Source organism: Hydra viridissima, unplaced genomic scaffold, assembly GCF_058129835.1.
Source record: "Hydra viridissima isolate aposymbiotic clone 2 unplaced genomic scaffold, HvirCarnegie_v1 scaffold_11, whole genome shotgun sequence".
NCBI lineage: Eukaryota > Metazoa > Cnidaria > Hydrozoa > Anthoathecata > Hydridae > Hydra > Hydra viridissima.
The window spans coordinates 9,031,375-9,050,664 of NW_028324310.1; the positions used below are offsets into that span (position 1 = coordinate 9,031,375).

The following is a 19,290-nucleotide window of genomic DNA, read 5'->3' on the forward strand; positions in this document are numbered from 1 at the left end:
TTGATATCTAATGTAATATTTAATGGTACTTAAATATATTTCGTTATTTTTAACAACAAAAAAAAAAAAAACCAACTGCTTTTTCATTTATTTTGAATTATAACTTATGGATGATGAATAGAAATATACAAAATATACAATCTATGAAGGTTTAAAATGAAGGGCCTTTACGGAATTAATCTATCAAGAATTAGCAGCAGTTTGCAGAGCTCCGTTAAAAACTTTTTAAAAAGTGCTATATCAAAATGAAAATTGGAGAGCCACGCCACCAATGAAATAAAAAACGACATGAATGTGAATACGGAACTTTACTTTACGGTATGACGACTTTTCACATTAAAAACCATATATAAAAATGCATGTACTAAATCAAACGAAGGAAACATAATCTTTGAAGTTGAAGTCACCTTTGTATTGTCGTTTTATTTTAGAGCTGTGTGGTAAAAAATGTGTCATCTTTGTCATGCGCTTAGCAACAATAGTTGGCGTCGTTGGTCAAAAGAGCGTGTGATTTAGCAAATAAGTGCTAGCTTATTTTACATGTTCGGATTTCACAATAGTTTCATTAGTAACTAAGTTGTTCCTGTGATAAAAATACGTATCCGGCATACATTTAAAGTACAAAACTTAAAGTATAGAACAAGTTCGTCGTAAATTTTGTGTATTAACTTGATATCTACCGGATTTTTTATACTTTCTAATAAATAGTTAAATAGTACAATGTCTAGAACATCCAAATAAGCTTATCATAAGTAAAAAAAAAACCGTATGTTTTTTTTAACGCAATCACTTTTTTCGATAACATATCATCACCTAAAAGTGAAAAAGCACCATCTCGATTGTTCAAGTTAAAAAATATGAAAATAAACTTATAAACTTAAGGCACGTATAAAATATTTATACTCAACGCATAAGAGATTTTTTAAGTTTTTTTAAAAAATCAATAAATATAAATATAATTGGTGCGTTTCTACCTTAAAGTTTACATGAAACTGAGCGGTTTTATGCTTCGATATTAAAACTGATTTAAAAAATCGAAATGGTGTGTTCTTACTTTGAGGTGACATTAATTTTGTGTCACAGTTCTTAAACATACAGTTGTTGAATATTGAACATACCAACAGCTGCTGGATATTAAAGCGTGAGATTTCAGTATGTCGTCTGAGAAAGATGAAGTAGAAACAGTTTTTCTTAAATATACCTAAGGTTTTTAGTGACAAGTTCTTTTACTTTCAAGTTACTAAACGTCAAAACAAAACGTTTTATTTGGACATACTATAGAATCAGAATTAGAATTAGTTTGGACATACTATAGAATTAGTTTTAGTGCAGCAGACAGCTTGTAAAGAGCAACGAAGCTTTGTAATGTAAACTCCATGATTGTATCAATAAAAGAATCAAAAGAGCTGAAAAAAAGCAAATAAGAAATTCTGATAAAAAAAAGTCAATGTATATTCGTCAACAACAGTTAAATATCCGAGAAAAGGCATCGCTATAATTTTTAAATGCTTCTGAAAGGTGAATAAACCGGAATGATACATTTTAAATGGATTTCTCACGGAAATCGGTCAAGTTGTGATTGGAGAGCTGTCAGAAGTACGAGTTGAATATTTTTGACAGACGCATTTCTCAGAAAACGATTAAACCAAAATGGTCAGAATTACGAATTTGTGATCAATTGGAAAAGTCAAAATTGAGACTCGAATGTTTTCAGTCGAGACGATCAAGAACATCTTGTTTATATTTAAGACATGTTTTTCTATTCGCAAACAAAAAAAATACTACAAAAAATTTTCTGCTTTTTAAATCAAAGAAAACAATAAAGATATAAAAACAAAAAAAATACATCAAAGTGCTTTAAAAATCAAGAATAAAAATGTTTTGAAATTCAAATACAAATAATGTTATAAAATTTAAAAAATACTATTACAAGAGCAAAAATTAAGAATCGCCTACAAATATGAAAACGCACTTGCTCTAAGATTAAGTTAATATAAAAACTCTTATTTCTATATACAAACTATTTACATCATACAAAAAAGATAAAGGAAAATACTAAGACCTGTCAGCATTTTCCGTCAGGGGCACTTTTGGTTCGTTAATACTTTTGGAAAGCAGTAGAGATAGTAATAATATTAGAAAAGTAAATAAAGCTATTGCAAAAAATGAAAGTCGGTAGTCCATTGGAAATTTAATTTTGTGGTAATTATCATTGATAGACCACGCAAATAAGCTCCCAAACATGGTTGGAGACGCCACCCTGTAAATTTATAAATTCAGTATATATATAGATTACGATTATATAGGTCATTATTAGTATATTAGATTACATAGATTTTATATAGAAATCTAAAATTACAAAACAAAAAGTGATAAAAAGAGGATACATGCATGAAAATGGATTGGATGGATTAGATGAATTGGATGAATGGATGGATGGATTGGAATATGGATCGGATGTATCTATATAAGGTTTTTCGTGTGTCACATTTAAACAAACTTTAAACACTATATTTAATTTGAACAATTTTAAACATATTTAAACTAAAAGTTACAAAACAAAAGAACCCTTGATCAAGTTATATGCAAGAGAATCATTAACCAGGTAATTCTCTTAAATTCTGATTATAAAAATGTCACTCAAAACCAAAAAAACAAACGAACTGTAAAAACACTTATTTGTAGCTGAATTCCTAACTTTTATATGCCTTTAAAAATGCCTTTTAAATGCCTATAAAACTGTTCATATTTAGGTTTTTCATTGATTTGTATTGTATAGTCTTATTTTTCAAATAGTTCATGCTTATTCGAATGCTTCCTTATTAACAGTGAACATCACATTATTGTGATGCATTACCGTACCGTTAAAAAACTAGAGTAAATACATGTTTAACAGGCCATGACATATTTTGGGTGACAACTTCAAAAAAGCAAACTGAAAGTTGAACCAAAATTTCAAGTAAAAAAAGAAAAATATCATTAGAACCAGAAGTTTTACTGTTCAAAGAAGAAGTAAAAAAAAATTTTTCATACTTTATTTTTTTTTAACAACATTTTTATTTTGAGTTCTCATCTTGAGAATAGTAAAGTTTAATGATAAAGAAACCTTTAATACTATTTTGTGCAGAATGTAACTTCAAAACTAGTGATATATTTTTGTTTTTCAAGAAAGTAACAGAATAAAAAATTTCGAAACTGAAAATGTTTTATTTTTTGGGAAAAATGGGTCATTAACACAACCATTTAATAACTTTATATTTGTTGAGATAACAACGTTTAGTATGCCTTCCAGCTCACTCTTCACATAATTTGCAACCATTAGATGTAGGTGTCTAATGCCTTGTTAAGAAGGTAAAGCATAAATAGAAGTATTACACAGCAACTAATGGCAAGAACTTTAATAAAGAAAATGTTTCAGCTTAAATTAAAAAACTGTGAATGCGCTGAAGCTTTTAATTGTTTGCAAGCATTAGCTGGATTTCAACATGCTTGCATTTTCCCACCAAAAATATGCAGCATAAATCAAGATAAATTAAAGATTACACAAACTTTCAACCCATCTACTAAAAGCTGCAACACCATCAACAATAACAATAACACAAGTAGCATCATCAATACCAGGAGCAAAATCAAATGAAAAAAACATAAATAAAAAAACTTGACAACATGTGTGATGAATGAACAATTGAAGTGCTCAAGAATTAAGATGAAATAAAGAGGACTGAAGTTGTCCAACAAAAAACCCAATTAAAAGGAGTAGTTCAGATTTAAAGGATGAAAATAAATAAAAAAAAAACAACAACAAAAAAACAAACAATAAACTTGTAGGGAAAAAGAATCCAGCAGAGAAACTTTGAACCAATTTATTGTCTTTAGCCATATTTTATATCCTGGGAAAATATTTGCATTTTTAAAAATTTCTACTTTTAAATTGATATTTCTATGGATTCTACACAAAGTGTATTATAGTGACTTTGTGTTTTGATACTAGCATAATTTACCTCATAATTTCTTGCACTGAGAATGCTAAACCATTGGCACGTCCCACTTGCTCTGAATACACAGAATTATTAACAAAAAGAGCAATACAGGATCGGCTACATATCTCAGCAATCATTCGGATTAAACCAACAGTGATTAAAAAGAACCACATAAAACTTTTTCTGTAAAAAATCAAACAAAAAAAAATAACAAAAAAAAATCAAGTAAAAAAAAAAAACCAACTCATCTTCAAGTCAGAAAAACAAAAGATGAAAGTTATTCATCCTGATTTTACCAAGCTGTATAGTCAGCATTTTGATACATTTGCATAAAAATAACTTACTTTGCATGTGTAATATGTATAAAGGGGAAGAAAGCTGTAGTTAAGACGAGAATAATCAATGTAGCTCGTAGTGTCTAAAATTATTTGGCCATTAAATTCAACTTAAAATTATATAAAATTGTTTCCTAGAAATGTACAGGAATGGAAAGAAAACTAGGTATGGATGAATTATCCAACCTGCAATAATTAAAACTATAAATTGGACATGCATATTACTGCGAGATGAGTACAGAGTTAGCAGTTTTTGTATGTTAGTGTAAGAGGCGTTAGATTTCTTTTTTTTTTAAAATTTTTATATCATAAATAAACCTAACTGGTATCACTGATTAAGTCTTTCAAACAATTACAAAAACCCTTTTTTGATTTATCATTTAACAAATTTTCGATGACTAGAAATCTCCTGACAGACTTTTAAGAGGTTTTATAAATCATCATGATGATAATTATCAGGGGCGTGTACAGGAATTTTCTTGGGTAAGTCGCAATTTTAACCCCTCCCCAAAAATGTTAAGTTTTAGAATCCCCCCTTCCTCATTGACAAACACATATGTGAGGTAAGACGGCTTAGCAATCGCCCAATATTTTATCGCACATGATGCTAACCATTATCAAGCATCATCGCTTCGCATGCTATCTATTTTAGAAGAAAATTATGATAACCATAGTCAGCACCAACGCTTAACAATTACACACGACCTATTCTTATATAAAAAAAATATTACTTGTTTTATAGACAAACATCCAAATATTATTGACTTTAAAACAAGTAATATTTTTTTCCAATCTTTCTTTCCAATGGACTAACTGCGATTAACATTTTGTTTGGAGAGTTATTTGAACTTGAGAGTTGGTTGACATTTTAAGAGAATAATTAAACTGTCTAAAATTTATGATTAAGAAGTGTTTAATAAATACATACCAAATAGGGTGTATGTACTAAGGGAAGTCCGAATTTAATTTTTAATATTTTAAACCCTTTCTTTCTTTTTATATTGTTCAAAATGCAAGTAATTAAAAAGATACACAGCTTTGTATAAAATAATTGGGGATGTCCATTGATATACTTTAATATATGCTTGTTGTTAACTATAGTGTTCTCCTCCTGATGATAAATATCAATAGAATTTGACTAAAACTTTACTCAGGGTGTAATTAGAAAGGGAAGTCCGGAATTTGTTCTCTAAGAAAATTACTTTTATTTTTTTTAAATTAATAAAAGAAAATATTTAAAAAATGAAGTACTCTATAACTTAATAAAAAAAGGTATGTCCATTTAAGTTTCTTATTAATTTATATAAGTCAAAAATTAAAACAACCTCCGTTTAAGTATATAAATCTTTTTTTTTTTAATAAACTATAGACCATTCTCGATTTGACAAGCACTATAATAAAATACTAAACTGTAAATCTAATTGTTAGCCCGGATTAATAACTTCTTACCATCCGTTCGAACAATTAACCTTGTATACTTTGCTTAATTATTGCTTTAGTTTGCTATAATCATTTGCTCTGTTTGCTTCTATTTACCAACGCATCATATTTATTCAGCAAAATATTGAAGTTGTGATATATATATATATATATATATATATATATATATATATATATATATATATATATATATATATATATATATATATATATATATACATACATACATATATACATACTTTGGGTATGTCCAGCGACGTAGCGGACATCCCCTAGACACGCCCCTGATTATCATCATGAAGATTTATAAAATCTCTTAAAATCACCATCTAATATCAAATTTATGTAAGAAGTTATTTAAAAGATAATTTTATAAATATATAATTAGAAAAGTACCGAAATTCCACCAAACTTTCTTTCAAACTAAAAAAAAACAGGACACTAAAATCATTCAAATTCTGATATCAGTTTATAAAATTTTTCATCAAACTAAATGTTAATAAATAAAAGGGAAAAAAAGAAAAAAATATTTATTTAGAAAAAAAGTAATAAATAACTAACTATTACAATTTACCCTTGAAAAAAGAATGGGTTGAATTATAACAGACAAGCAGGCAGGTACCAGTAAAGCAATACCAATTTTATCTGTATCAAATGATAGACCACCTAGAAAGAAAAACATTTCTTAGAATAAATGTTAACATAAATCAATTTAAGAAACATATCTTATCACTTACTTAAATCTTTTTCTTCCAAGTATAAACAATAATCAATGAAAAACTTTTAAGACATACCATATCTTAAGCTTGTAGCCATCCATAAAGTTGAAAGTTCAGAAAAACCAATAATACAAAATCCTGATATACCAAACATTATAATTACCAATACCACGTATTTGTCTCTATCAAAAAAATAGAATAACAGCAAATAACAAAAACAAAAACAAAAAAAATAATTTTAATATTTCATTTGTTAACAGCTGCAATGGAGTAAAATCACTTTGTCAACACCAAAGTAAACTCAGATGTTGTTATTATGCTACTTATCAAATGAAGGTAGAGTTCATGATAACAAGCAGCCATGGCCTGTAGGCAATCCAGGTTTCCAAAATAAATGAAGTACATTTTTTTCCTCTGCTTAACCCATTCCACCACAATTTTATTTACTTATTTTGTTAATTAAAACACAAGTTTTACAAGTTTTTATTTCAAAGAAACCTTAACACTATAGCAAAAAAACCTTAACACTATAACAAAAAACCTTAACACTATAACAAAAAAACCTTAACACTATAACAAAAAAACCTTAACACTATAACAAAAAAACCTTAACACTATAACAAAAAAACCTTAACACTAAATTACACATAAAATTAAAATGGTAAAACATAGGACAATAATTTTTTATGCATAAAATGACCAAGTAAAGACAGACCGGCGAAACACCGGTTTAGTGTTTCAATACCATAATCTAGTAGACCGGCAATTCGCTGGCTTTGTGTGTCAATGGGTTAACCACAAGAAAAATATTTGTTGAAAATCTATGCATATTTACATTAATTTAAGATTAGATTAAAATGAATTTAAGGTGATAATTATGTATTGCATGTATTGAATGACTTGTACATAATAATTTGTATGTAATGATTTGTCTACAGAGGCAACAAAATCAAGACTGAGAATTTTACTGTTGTTTGTAAGGACTTTCAAAAGTAAAAGTGTTTTAAGAATACCTGCAGAGTTCTATAATTGACCAGCTTCTTACATCACAACATGTCCCTTTAGAACAGCTCGATTCACTGTTTACTTTTTCTTCAGCAAGTGCATCACTTTTATTTAAGCTAGAAGCCTCAATCATCTCATTAGACAAAAGGCCTTCTGTCTCATTAGTACAGACTTCCTCAAATGAAATTTCATCTCTAAAATAAACAGAAAGCAGTTTGTTTAAAATAGGCACTTAAATAAATTATTTAAATTAAATATTGCTATAAAAATATTTTTGCACTACACAGGGTGCAGAAAGTGTTCTTTTTGTCTGCTTTTCTCATTCTAGCATTTCAAATATTAAAATGCACATTACACATTTTTACCAGGTATTTTTGTTTATTATTATTTTATTTTATTCATTTTTATTTTATTCATTTTTATTTTATTCATTTTTATTTTATTTTACTTTATTTTAATTTTATTTTAATTTTATTTTTATTTTAAGATTTTTATTTCTTTTTTAGATTTCAAATAACTGTACAGTTACGACTGCATTGGATCAGCGAAGCAAAGTTGTAAGATTGTTAAAGTCTAAGGTTTTTCAGGTAAGTGATAAAAGGAGCCTGGTTAAGAAGACAATTGTCCTGGAGGAGAAAGAAATGCTTTTGCAACATTAGTTCTACAAGCATTTAAAATCTTTACAGATGTACTAGACTTTTCAAAATCTAGTTGAAAACAAAAAGTAAATGTAAGGACATATGTTTTAGTTGTTTAAAATCTGATACAAGCAATTCATTAAAGGATAATGTTTACATTCAAGGCAAACTTTTTTATATGTTATTTTGCTGAAGTAAAATCTCATACATTTTTCTTTAAGTTAGAGAAATAAATTAGAGGCTAAATACTATACTTAATGCTTTTTAAAACCAATTTAACAGATCAAAACTACTTTTAAAAACAAACTAAATGCTATAATTTTTCTCCACCTGCTTTACAGTAGTTATTTTGTTTTTAAAAAAATTCATCGTCTATGATACAGTAAAATACCTTTTTTTCAAAGTTTCTTTAAATGTAAAATATACCAACAAAATAGACAGCATAAGAATGATTGATATTAATGCACTTGGCAGGAGAAATGCAAACTTTGTGAAGAACTTCTTAGATAATCCTACAATAAATCCATGTTTATTTGTAAAAAAACAAAAATGTTCCTATAACAGCTTTTCAACACAAGCAAAACCAAAATAATATTACCTTTAAAAGCATTTGGATACTTAATTACAGGAGCAGCAAGGAAACCTGTTTTCAGGAGAAGAAAAACAACATTTAATTAGTAAGCATCTAAAGATAGAATAAAGTAAAATTTTTTATACAACTAAAGAAGTGGTTATTTTTTAAGGAAATAGCTGAAAATGAAAATACAACTTAAAAACTTTGATATGCTTTGTTTTAATGTTAATTTTATCACATTGCATCATGAAATACACCAACTTTTAATCCATTTTATCACATGCTTACATATGATAACTTTTTATCCTTTTTACTATATGCATAGGTAATGATAAAATAGATAAAATTGATTACTTATTTGTTGATTGCCTTATGATCTTGCACCAGATATGGCTTTTTCAATTCAATATCTGGCCTGTTAATAAATAGAAAAAGCCATATCTATTGCTATTGAATTCTACAAAAACATGCAAAACATGCATTTCAGGATTATGAAAACAAAAATGGACAAGAAAAATGAACAAAAACTAACCATTAAAAAAAAAAAAAAAACTACATTAAAAGGTACCTCCAAGAGCAGGTCCCATTACAATTGCTGAATTCCAAGCAGCAAATACAAGAGAAACACCTATAGCTTGATTAGTGCTATCACATATTTCAGCAAATGCTGCTCTACCAACTACAATGACACCTTTGATGAGAAAAACCAAAATATTACTTTATAAATATCAAGCTATAATTCTAAAATATTTCTTTACAAATATCATATCATAATTTGTTAATTCCAAATTCTTAAAATTAATTATTTAGAAAAATTTATGACTTTTTGAAACAATGAGACTTTAAAACTCACCATTAACTAAGCCCTGCAAAAATCTTGTTATGATTGCCCAATATATATCTGTTGTAAAACCAAAGGCTATAGTGGCAACATAAGTTAAGAAAGATGAAATAAGCAAAACAGGACGACGTCCAATTTTATCTGTCAACCAACCCCAGAAATAACTAAAAAATAAAAATATCAAAGCTCCCATCAAATTAAACCTACACACCCATCAACTCAATTAAAAATTAAAACATATTAGGGTGATAACATTTTTAAAACCTTGCATGCCTGTCTGGTTGTTAGATTAACTTAGTTTCCTCGAAGAAAATAATTTTCTTTCGCTCATATCTTTAAAAAGCCACCCCCTCCCCCCCAAGATATAAGATATCTCATTTAGCCATTGTGTAAAGTATCATAATATGGAATCAATCACTGTTTTTAATACTGTTGAAATAAAATTATTCAAAAAAATCTTTTACTTACATAAGTAATTTGTAATTATCTTTTTTTTATAAGTAAAATAAAAATCATTCTGAAAACATTTTTATTAGTTATGTCTTTTATTTGCATCACCGGTTTTTTTTTTTTATTTACTTCTGTATTTTTATTATTTGGGAAAGTAAGTAGAATATCACTTTAAAAATAGAAAGCTCAGTTTAACTATTAAATTTTTGTTTCAGAACCTAAAATAAGCATGATTTGTTCAAAAAATATGGTAAGTGACTTCTATTCCAGTCTATGATTCTTTTCTGTTGCATATTTACAAATAAAAGTAATCTTTTAAGTTTAGATCAATAATCTTATAAAATACAATTTACAAAATAATCTCAAATAAAATAAAAGTGCTAAAAAGATGGTCAAAAGTTAAGCAGAATGTTTTGTATTTATGAGAAAACCATTCCTCAAGTTTCAAACACTTCTAAATTTGAGCAGTGAACGCTGGAATTCCTGAGCAATTTTTTTTTATTTTTAACATTGTTTTACTATCACACAATGTGAAAAAACTATTTTTACTGTGTAAATTTAAATCACATACATGTGCAGATTTTGGTTGAAGAATCAAGAATATGACCCATAAGCCTAGGAAATTCTTTCTACTACTTTAAAAGTATATAGTAAAGTAAAAATTATGCTTAACAATTTCTGGAGTAAGAACCATCTTTCATCTTAATTCCAAGTTTAAACCAATATGTTGAACATGGTATAAAAGTCATGAAAGAACTTTAAAACATTGTAATAGGAAGGAGAAAATACCTTTTTGAGAATTTATTTTGAGTAATAAAACTTCTTTGTAGTAATTGATATAGAAAGTTTTTTTAAATATTTCCCAAAATTATTTATCTTTCCTTAATACATAGATACATAGATAATTAGATGATGAACTAATATATATATATATATATATATATATATATATATATATATATATATATATATATATATATATATATATATATATATATATATATATATACATATATATATATATATATATATATATATATATATATATATATATATATATATATATATATATATATATATATATATATATATATATATATTAGGGTGTTTCTTATTTTTGAAGATTCGATTTTTGCTTGGGCCACCCTGCCATTTGGTTCATTATCATAAAAAAGTAATGCACTTTTTTTTTTTTTTTTTTAGAATGATTTTTAGGGGTCGTTACCGACCCTACAGTATTGCGCAAATGTACCCTAAAAATGCTTATGTTGCGTATGATGTTATGCAACAAAAGTGGTTGGTGCTTAGCGTACAAACCTCTTTTAACTAGTAAATTTTTTACTTTTAGTGTGCAGAATTGTGTCTATTATGCTTAATTGTTCCTTTTGCAGGTTAAACTAGTGTAACTACTGTACAATGATGGCTTCATCAACCAGTGGAACGATAGCTACCAGAAAGAAAACGGAGATATGGCTTATTGGACAGATGTCCTCTTCTTTAGATTGTGTTATGCTTCCATCAAAAAGGGAAGTGTTGGCCCTTTTCTTCCATTACAAGCAGATTGTCAAGCAAAGCATTAGGGAAGCATTACATTCCACAGCAAATGATGTTTTTGAAGTTTGGTCAAAGGCCCGAATACCAGTGCAATTAAAGAAGCACGTTGTCCCTAAAATCGAAAACATTTACAAGGAATGGGAAAAGTTGAAGAAAAATAAAGAGAATAAAGCTAAGCATTCAGATTATTTGAAACAAAAGGAAGACCAATGGAATGAAGGGTTAGAAGAACTATTCGATATTGCCCATGCCAACGCATTGGAAATGATCACCATTCAGGAGGATAAGACTTTCCTATTATGCCAAAGAGAGAAAATTCGGAGAGGCAAAATGGGTCCAGTCGATAAGAAATTGGCAAAGCAAGAAGAAGTATCAAGAAAAAGACAAAAAGAAATGAACCGAAAAAGGGACCGAGAGAAGATGGCAAGAAAATCTCGAGAAGAAACAGTTGTTCTTTCATCATCTTCTGAAGGTGAAGATAACCCTAAAGAAGATAGCATAACTCAAGAAGATGCCTCGCCTGGTAACCAAGATGACCCTGAGCCATCAACTTCAGGTACACCGGCTCCAAAGCGTCCTAGACGTGGCAGGAAAAATATACTGAATGAGAAGTTGGCAGCTAATTTAGATGTGGCTAAATTGAGTGATCGTGGGGCGGCACTTGTGTTAACATCGGCATTACAACTTCTTGGTCATGATCCAAAAGAATACAATGTTAATCCAGCTTCTATTCGAAGGGAACGAATAAAACACCGCAAGAAGATAGCAGAAGGTTTAAGGAAGGAATTCAAACCAGAAGTTCCTTTATGTATTCATTGGGATGGAAAATTACTCGCTGACATCACCAATAAAGAAACTGTTGACCGACTTTCAATTCTAGTATCTGGAGTAGGAGTGCAGCAGCTTCTTAGTGTCCCAAAACTACCATCAGGAACAGGTGAAAATGCGGCATCTGCAGTGCATGACGTTTCAGTGACATGGGGAATTAACGATCAAGTAAAGTGCATGTGCTTTGATACTACTGCAGCCAATACTGGGCCAAGAAATGGGGCTTGCATTCTTCTAGAGCAGAAGTTTGGGAAAGATATGTTGTGGTTAGCATGTCGTCACCACATTCTGGAAATTATTTTGGAAGCAGTAGTTTTGCTGTGTCTCGGCCCTTCAAATGGACCTGACATACCACTCTTTAAAAGATTTCAAAAAAGTTGGGTCTCATTTGATTCTACAAAGTACCACACAGCACAGTCTGATAAGAACGCTTCAAATGCTCTTACCGATATCACTGATGAAAGAATCGTCTTTTGCAAAGATCAACTATAAATCTTTCAACCTCGTGACGACTACCGAGAACTTTTGGAGTTGTCTATTGTTTTTTTGGGAGGAGTACCTTTGAGGGGCATTTCATTTAGAGCTCCTGCCGGTCTACACCGTGCTCGCTGGATGGCGAAAGCTATTTATGCGTTGAAGATTTGGATGTTTAGAAACCAATTCAGATTGACAAAAAGAGAGGAGAAGGGAATAAGGGATATTTGCCTTTTCACGGTTCGACTGTACATTACAGCCTGGTACAGATCTCCTGAAGCAGCCTCAGCTCCTAGAATTGATCTGCAGCTCTTGAAAGACTTGGATGCCTACAAGACCCATCATCCTGAGATCTCGAAAATTGCTGTTAAGAAGTTACAAGGGCATCTCTGGTACCTATCAGAGGAACTTGTTGCTTTAGCTTTTTTTGATGATGAGGTTCGCTCTGAGACGAAGGTCAAGATGGTCCAAGCATTGAACAATGTTTCAGATCAGATACATATGAAACGGGCTACTGTGGACTGCTCAGTTATCCAAGAAAAGAAACTGGAGGACTTTGTCACGTTTAATACACGAAGATTTTTCAGCATCACAGGACTTCCATCACACTTTCTTCAAAACAGTGTGAGCGAATGGGAACATAATGATGAGTTCAAGACTGTTAAGTCCACTGTTCAAAGCATGAAGGTTGTCAATGATATTGCAGAACATGGCGTAGCACTAATGGACGAATATAATAGACTACATACAAATAACGAAGAGCAAAAGCAGTTCCTGTTGTTGGTAGTTCAAAAATATAGACAGAAATATCCTGACAGAAAAAAGACAACTCTCATGAGCGATTAATCTTAGTACAGTAACTATTGTCTTATATAAACCTACTATCAAATTAAAAAGCAGGTTTATTGATGTCTTTTAATAAGTAGAAATGCAATGACACAAAATGGATGTTTTTAATGCATGTAATAAGTAAATAAATGTGTACCAAGTAAATGAATCATTATCACCAGTCTCCATCAGTTTTATGATTTTTTTCTATGTTAATGACTAAGAGCGCATAGTAAAATATGCCTTAAATTTCAATGACTGGTAGCGCCCAGTAAAAATGTTTTTTTCCCCTTGAAATTTTTACACATTTATTTTCTCGCCAAAATGAACCATTTCAGTGGGTGGCCCACTGAAAAACAAAAAAAAAATTTTTAACCCCAAATAAGAAACACCCTAATATATATATATATATATATATATATATATATATATATATATATATATATATATATATATTATGTTAAAAAATATTTCAAATTACCCTAATATTTATATTACTTACCCTCCAAGAAACCGCCCAACAAATAATGAAGAAGCAATAAGACCAGCATAAAACCCTGAAAGCAAGCAAAATGATACAATCATGAGTTAATGAGTGGTGAACAGTTCATTATAATAACAATAGAACTGACTACATAATATTTACAGGATACTGCATACTATGGTTTAGGATTATGCATGCAAATTTTAAAATTTAAGACAAAATTTAAGCGGGTTAGCTAGCTAAAAAATGTAAGACCTTTTTAGGCTGATTTTTTATCTTTTTAGTACCATAAAATTAAATATAATAATATGCAGCAACATTAAGACATAAAATTACTTGAAGATTAAGGAAACCTAATATGAAGAATAGTAAATGTTATGTTGATTTGTATATATGCATAAAAACTTTCATATATGATATATGATTGCACTGGAAATAATGTACTTAGGTTTATTACCAAGAAGGATATGGAATATGGATTTAAAGTCTGGCAATAAATACCATCTAATAATTATTCTAAGAATGCTGGTATTGTCATTTTCATTGATCTTGAATAAGAAACAAATTAAACATTTATAGCAATCAGGTCTTAGTATTCCTAATTTAAATGTAATACTAACAAAAGTATTCAAGCTTGATGTTATCTTTTGCTTTATAAAGAATTCTGTAACACTTTTTATCTAATGAAAGATAAACTATTATATACTTTTTAAATTTTTATGAAGTTTTAATTTTTAAATTTTTGAGAAACTAGGTTAAAATTTTTGGTAAGTTGTAAATTTTGAGAACTTTTTTGGTTGGTTAAAAAGCACTTTTTCTATTCTTGTTAAAAGTAGTGACTGTACCTAAGTTTAACAAAATATGATGCAATGGATATCAAAGTTTGATTCTTTTTCCTACTTATATATGAAATGATTCATGCATAAATGCAAAAATGGTATAACTTATATACTTATAAAAAAATGAATACAAGATCCTTACCTCTATCCTTTTCACCATATCCAAAACTCTAAAAACATTTTTTTCTATACTTCTTTCTATACTATACCTAATTTAAACTCATAATTTTTGAGGCTATATATTTTTTTATATTAGGGAATGAATTAAATTTAAGAGAACTTGTATATTACTTATTTTGAGTTTTTAGAGTCTAAAACTAAATGAATACACTGAGGATAAAAAGCAAAAATTAGAATAAAAATCAAAGCTGTTTAGGTAGAATAAAAAAAAAAAAATTGCATCAACTTATACACTGAATAGACTTATACAGTATATAGTACATAAGTTGAACTCAGCATTTTATAAATTTTGTTACTAGTTATGAAATTTTATAGCATTTAATTTCTTTACACATAATATTAAAGTGAAAAGCAAAATATAGTTTTCAATCTATGTGCATTAGGGTCCATCAAAAAAACAAAAATCATATTTGAACATACCATGGTTTCTTTTATTGTGAATTTAGGTGTTAGTATGACCCCTGAAAAATTTCAGGCTCATAGGTGCACTGCTTAGTTATGCACTTTGGGTTTGAAAGTTGCTTTCTTTAAACTAATTTATAGAAAACGCATATATCAAAAACTAATTTATAGAAAACGCATATATCAAAAACTAATTTCTCTCAAAATGGTTTTTTATAGGCAGAAAAAAACAAACAGTTAATGAAAATGATGAAAAAATTATAATAGAGTTTGAAAACCTTACCAAAAATAAATGTCTGACTCAACATTTTTGATTCAAAGATAATGACTGAAAGATAAAGATCAAGGTAGAAAAAAAGAATTAAGAGAGTGGCTGTTATAATTACCTGTCCAGGCTCAATGCTCTTAATATTCAACTTATTGGAATTGCTCCTGTTGGCAATGGAAAAACAGGCACACAACCAAAAGCAAATCACGAAATTCTTGAAAAATGAGAACTATTTGATATGGTTGAATTTCCATCATTTGATGCAACAGCCAAACACTGGATGCTTAAATAGTGTTTGTACACCACTAGAGAAGTACAAGGGAAATGCTATTGGATGGTTAGCTTGCAGTCATCATATGTATGAGCTTAACATCAAGATATCAAATATAATTTATTTTTATTGATATCATATGAAAAAGCCAAATTACCATTAAAAATATTAAAATCAAGAGTTGTCAAGATTATTTTCAACTTTTTTCATCACTTTTGCAATGCTATTACTGAAAGAACAAAAACATTGAGTCCAACTGAGCCACTGCTTGAGAAAATGAAAAAGTGTTGAAATGAAATTTTGAGAAAGGACACATATTACACAGATCTTAAGAGATGTAAAGAAGAGCAAAAAAATTTTTTTGTCAATCAAGGTAAGTGGTTCCATGATTGCTTAGTTAGATATTTAAGATATTAGTATAAAACTAAATCTTTAGTAGGGAATTGTTATTATACAAATATGTGAGTTCATTTCAGTATTATATACAACGTTAAAGACCTCTTGGCAGGTACTGCTCCATCTCAGGACCTTCAAGCTATTGATGATATGTTAAACACATAGATAGAACCCCTAATTCAGCTGATGCAGGGATGCTTCAATTTAATGCAGAATCGTTTCTTGTATCTAACTAAAAGATGCTATACTATGTCCGTTAATCATGACTTATTGGAAGATGTTAGACAAGTAGTTGCTCTTCAGCTTAATAAAGCTCCTAAGCCAGAGATGCCATATGCATACAAACTAGGTAGACAATTCCACAGATTGCGGTAGATGTCATACCAAACCTGTAAGACCAGAGAGTTGGCTTTTACTTGACAAATTGAAACTTACCATGCTTGAAATGGAATGGATTAAAATAAATCCTTTAAATTGGGAGCTCTTTTCTGGATTTCTCAAATACAAAGAATTTTCACTTTCTCTTCATGTGGTTAATGATTGTGCAGAAAGGGGAACTAAACTTGCCTAAGATTTTTTAGGGTTTTTTAGGCACAAAAATGATAAGCAGGCAAATCTGTTAGCTGTTGCAAGCCATAAATAAACAAAAAGAAATTTCTATCACATGAAATAAAGTAACTTGTAATAATTAAAAACCATTTTGAGGAAAATCTGTTTTTGATGAGTTTTCCAAAGTGGAAGGGTCAACAGTGTACCTATGAGTGATATTTTTCATGGATTTTGCAAAAATACCATGGCATCTTTTCATGTTTTAAGATACCATGGTATTTTTGCAAAAATTTTCGGACTTTCCTTTCTAAGCCCTGATCACCATGACACCTTATTTTATAAAAGAAAGCAACTTTCAAACCCAAAGTGCACGACTAAGCAGTGCACCTATGAGCCTGAAATTTTTCAGGGGTCATACTAACACCTAAATTCACAATAAAAGAAACCATGGTATTTTCAAAAATGATTTTTTTTTTTTATGGACCCTATAATGTGCATGTGTGTAAGTATACATAACGTTAATATTATCAAAAAGTAGTACTTACAGTAACCATTGCAGGTAAGTAAGAAAATGGTGCAGTCAGAGTGAGCTGAGTTGAAAACTAGAAATAATAATAATTTTGCTTATGTTATACATTAATTTGATCATTTTTATTATTATCAATTATAACACTATTGACTAAAAAAACATCAAAAGTATTGACTTTTTTAATTATCATTAGTTATGGTGAAGAAAGATGTCATTAATTGCCATCAAATTTATTATTCATACAATTAAACTAAGTATTGACATACCAAAATAAGAAAAAGTGCTGTAGCAGTAGTTGGATTAAGATGTGTAACTCCAGGAGGATAAAATATCCTATTAATCATTGCAGAAACTTTTCCCATTTTTTTCAGCTCTTTTTTAATACTGACATGATGTAATGATAGTTAGTATGTCTAGGGTATGCTATATATATATATATATATATATATATATATATATATATATATATATATATATATATATATATATATATATATATATATATATATATATATATATAGAATACTCCATTGCAAAAAAAAAAAAAACAAAAAAAAAAAAGCAAACAAAGAAATAGACAAACCAACAAACAGAAAAGATTTAACTAAATTCTATTTTGGATTAGAAGGAAATGTATTAAGAAAATGATGCGAAATTATAGAACCCACCGATTAATTTCTTTAATTAAGCAAATTTAACTATCGGAGTTGCCTATGACATCGTAAACTAAATAGAAAAACGAAATAATATTAACTTGAAGCATTATTTCATAAATGTTTTTTAATAAATATTTAAGTCCAATTTTACTTTTCTTTATATGTAAACCATTAGTATAATTGTACACGGACAGTTTGAACATGTATATATATTGCTAAGTCCCTAAGATGTTTCCTTCAGATAAAGTTGGTGTCAGTTAAAATTGGTGTTTATTGGTATTTTTATTTTGATATTTTGGTTTTACTCAAAACGTCATTTCGACGTAACTGTTTTTAACCGATAACGTAACTGATTTTAACCCAATTTGGTAGTTAAGGTTTGTGCTTTACTAAAATCGTGGGAGTAAAACTATGAAATGAAAGCCCAACTCAAGGTACACGAAAGTACCCGTAGACGGACGATTTTGATAAGTTTAGTTACCCGATACCCTAGGCCTTCAGGGCGCGTATTACATCATGTAAACTATCCGAAGGATTACCCGTAAAGTACCCGAAAATTTTCACGCGATTGGATATTTTTGTTAAATATCATTTCATTTTTTTAAATTTTATTTTATTTCAATTCTTTTAATATCACTTTTATTTAACACTTCCACCTACTCCATGCAAATATTAATTTTTAATTAAATTTTGCTGCACCATACGGAATCCAACCGACATTTAATTAACTTTCAATAAGAATTTTCATTAAACTTATCTTAGAAATTTTAACAGGTCAGTCAAATTTTTATTTCAAAAAAATATTTCAAACAATAAACATCCAACTCTTCCATTATTACATACTCAATTTTCAACACTTTTTTTTAAAAAATAGCTTCGTGCTATCACCTAATAAATTTATTATTACTAGTTTTTTAAATTTATTTAATACGTAACCCGATTTTGTTACCGTCAACCGGGGTAACTTTGGTCTCCGGGGTAACTTCAGTCAACTATTTTTTTTTAAATTCCTAAAATTAAACAAAGATAACATTTGTTTTAATTTTGTAA

General features: G+C 28.8%; 1 protein-coding gene across 4 annotated transcripts; it reads right to left on the reverse strand.

Moving 5' to 3' along the window:
* Positions 1-1,737: 1,737 nt before the first annotated feature.
* LOC145191321 (uncharacterized) lies at positions 1,738-18,697 on the reverse strand. Of its 4 annotated transcripts, XM_090066672.1 has the most exons (17): positions 18,392-18,697; positions 18,253-18,310; positions 17,851-18,007; positions 17,601-17,657; positions 15,132-15,159; positions 14,169-14,223; positions 9,545-9,696; positions 9,260-9,382; positions 8,716-8,760; positions 8,509-8,629; positions 7,488-7,673; positions 6,550-6,656; positions 6,330-6,421; positions 6,152-6,178; positions 4,325-4,398; positions 4,002-4,163; positions 1,738-2,260 (listed from the first exon to the last, which is right to left on the reverse strand). In XM_090066672.1, exons 3-17 carry the CDS (start codon positions 17,944-17,946, stop codon positions 2,056-2,058), a joined length of 1,530 nt encoding a protein of 509 aa, XP_089922798.1. In that variant the 5' UTR covers positions 17,947-18,007; positions 18,253-18,310; positions 18,392-18,697; the 3' UTR covers positions 1,738-2,055. The 4 variants fall into 4 exon arrangements, 2 of the variants coding, with proteins under 2 accessions (XP_089922798.1, XP_089922799.1); XR_016444955.1 differs by lacking the exon at positions 4,325-4,398 and having other exon boundaries at positions 18,392-18,552; XM_090066673.1 differs by lacking the exon at positions 17,851-18,007 and having other exon boundaries at positions 18,392-18,525.
* Positions 18,698-19,290: the final 593 nt, after the last annotated feature.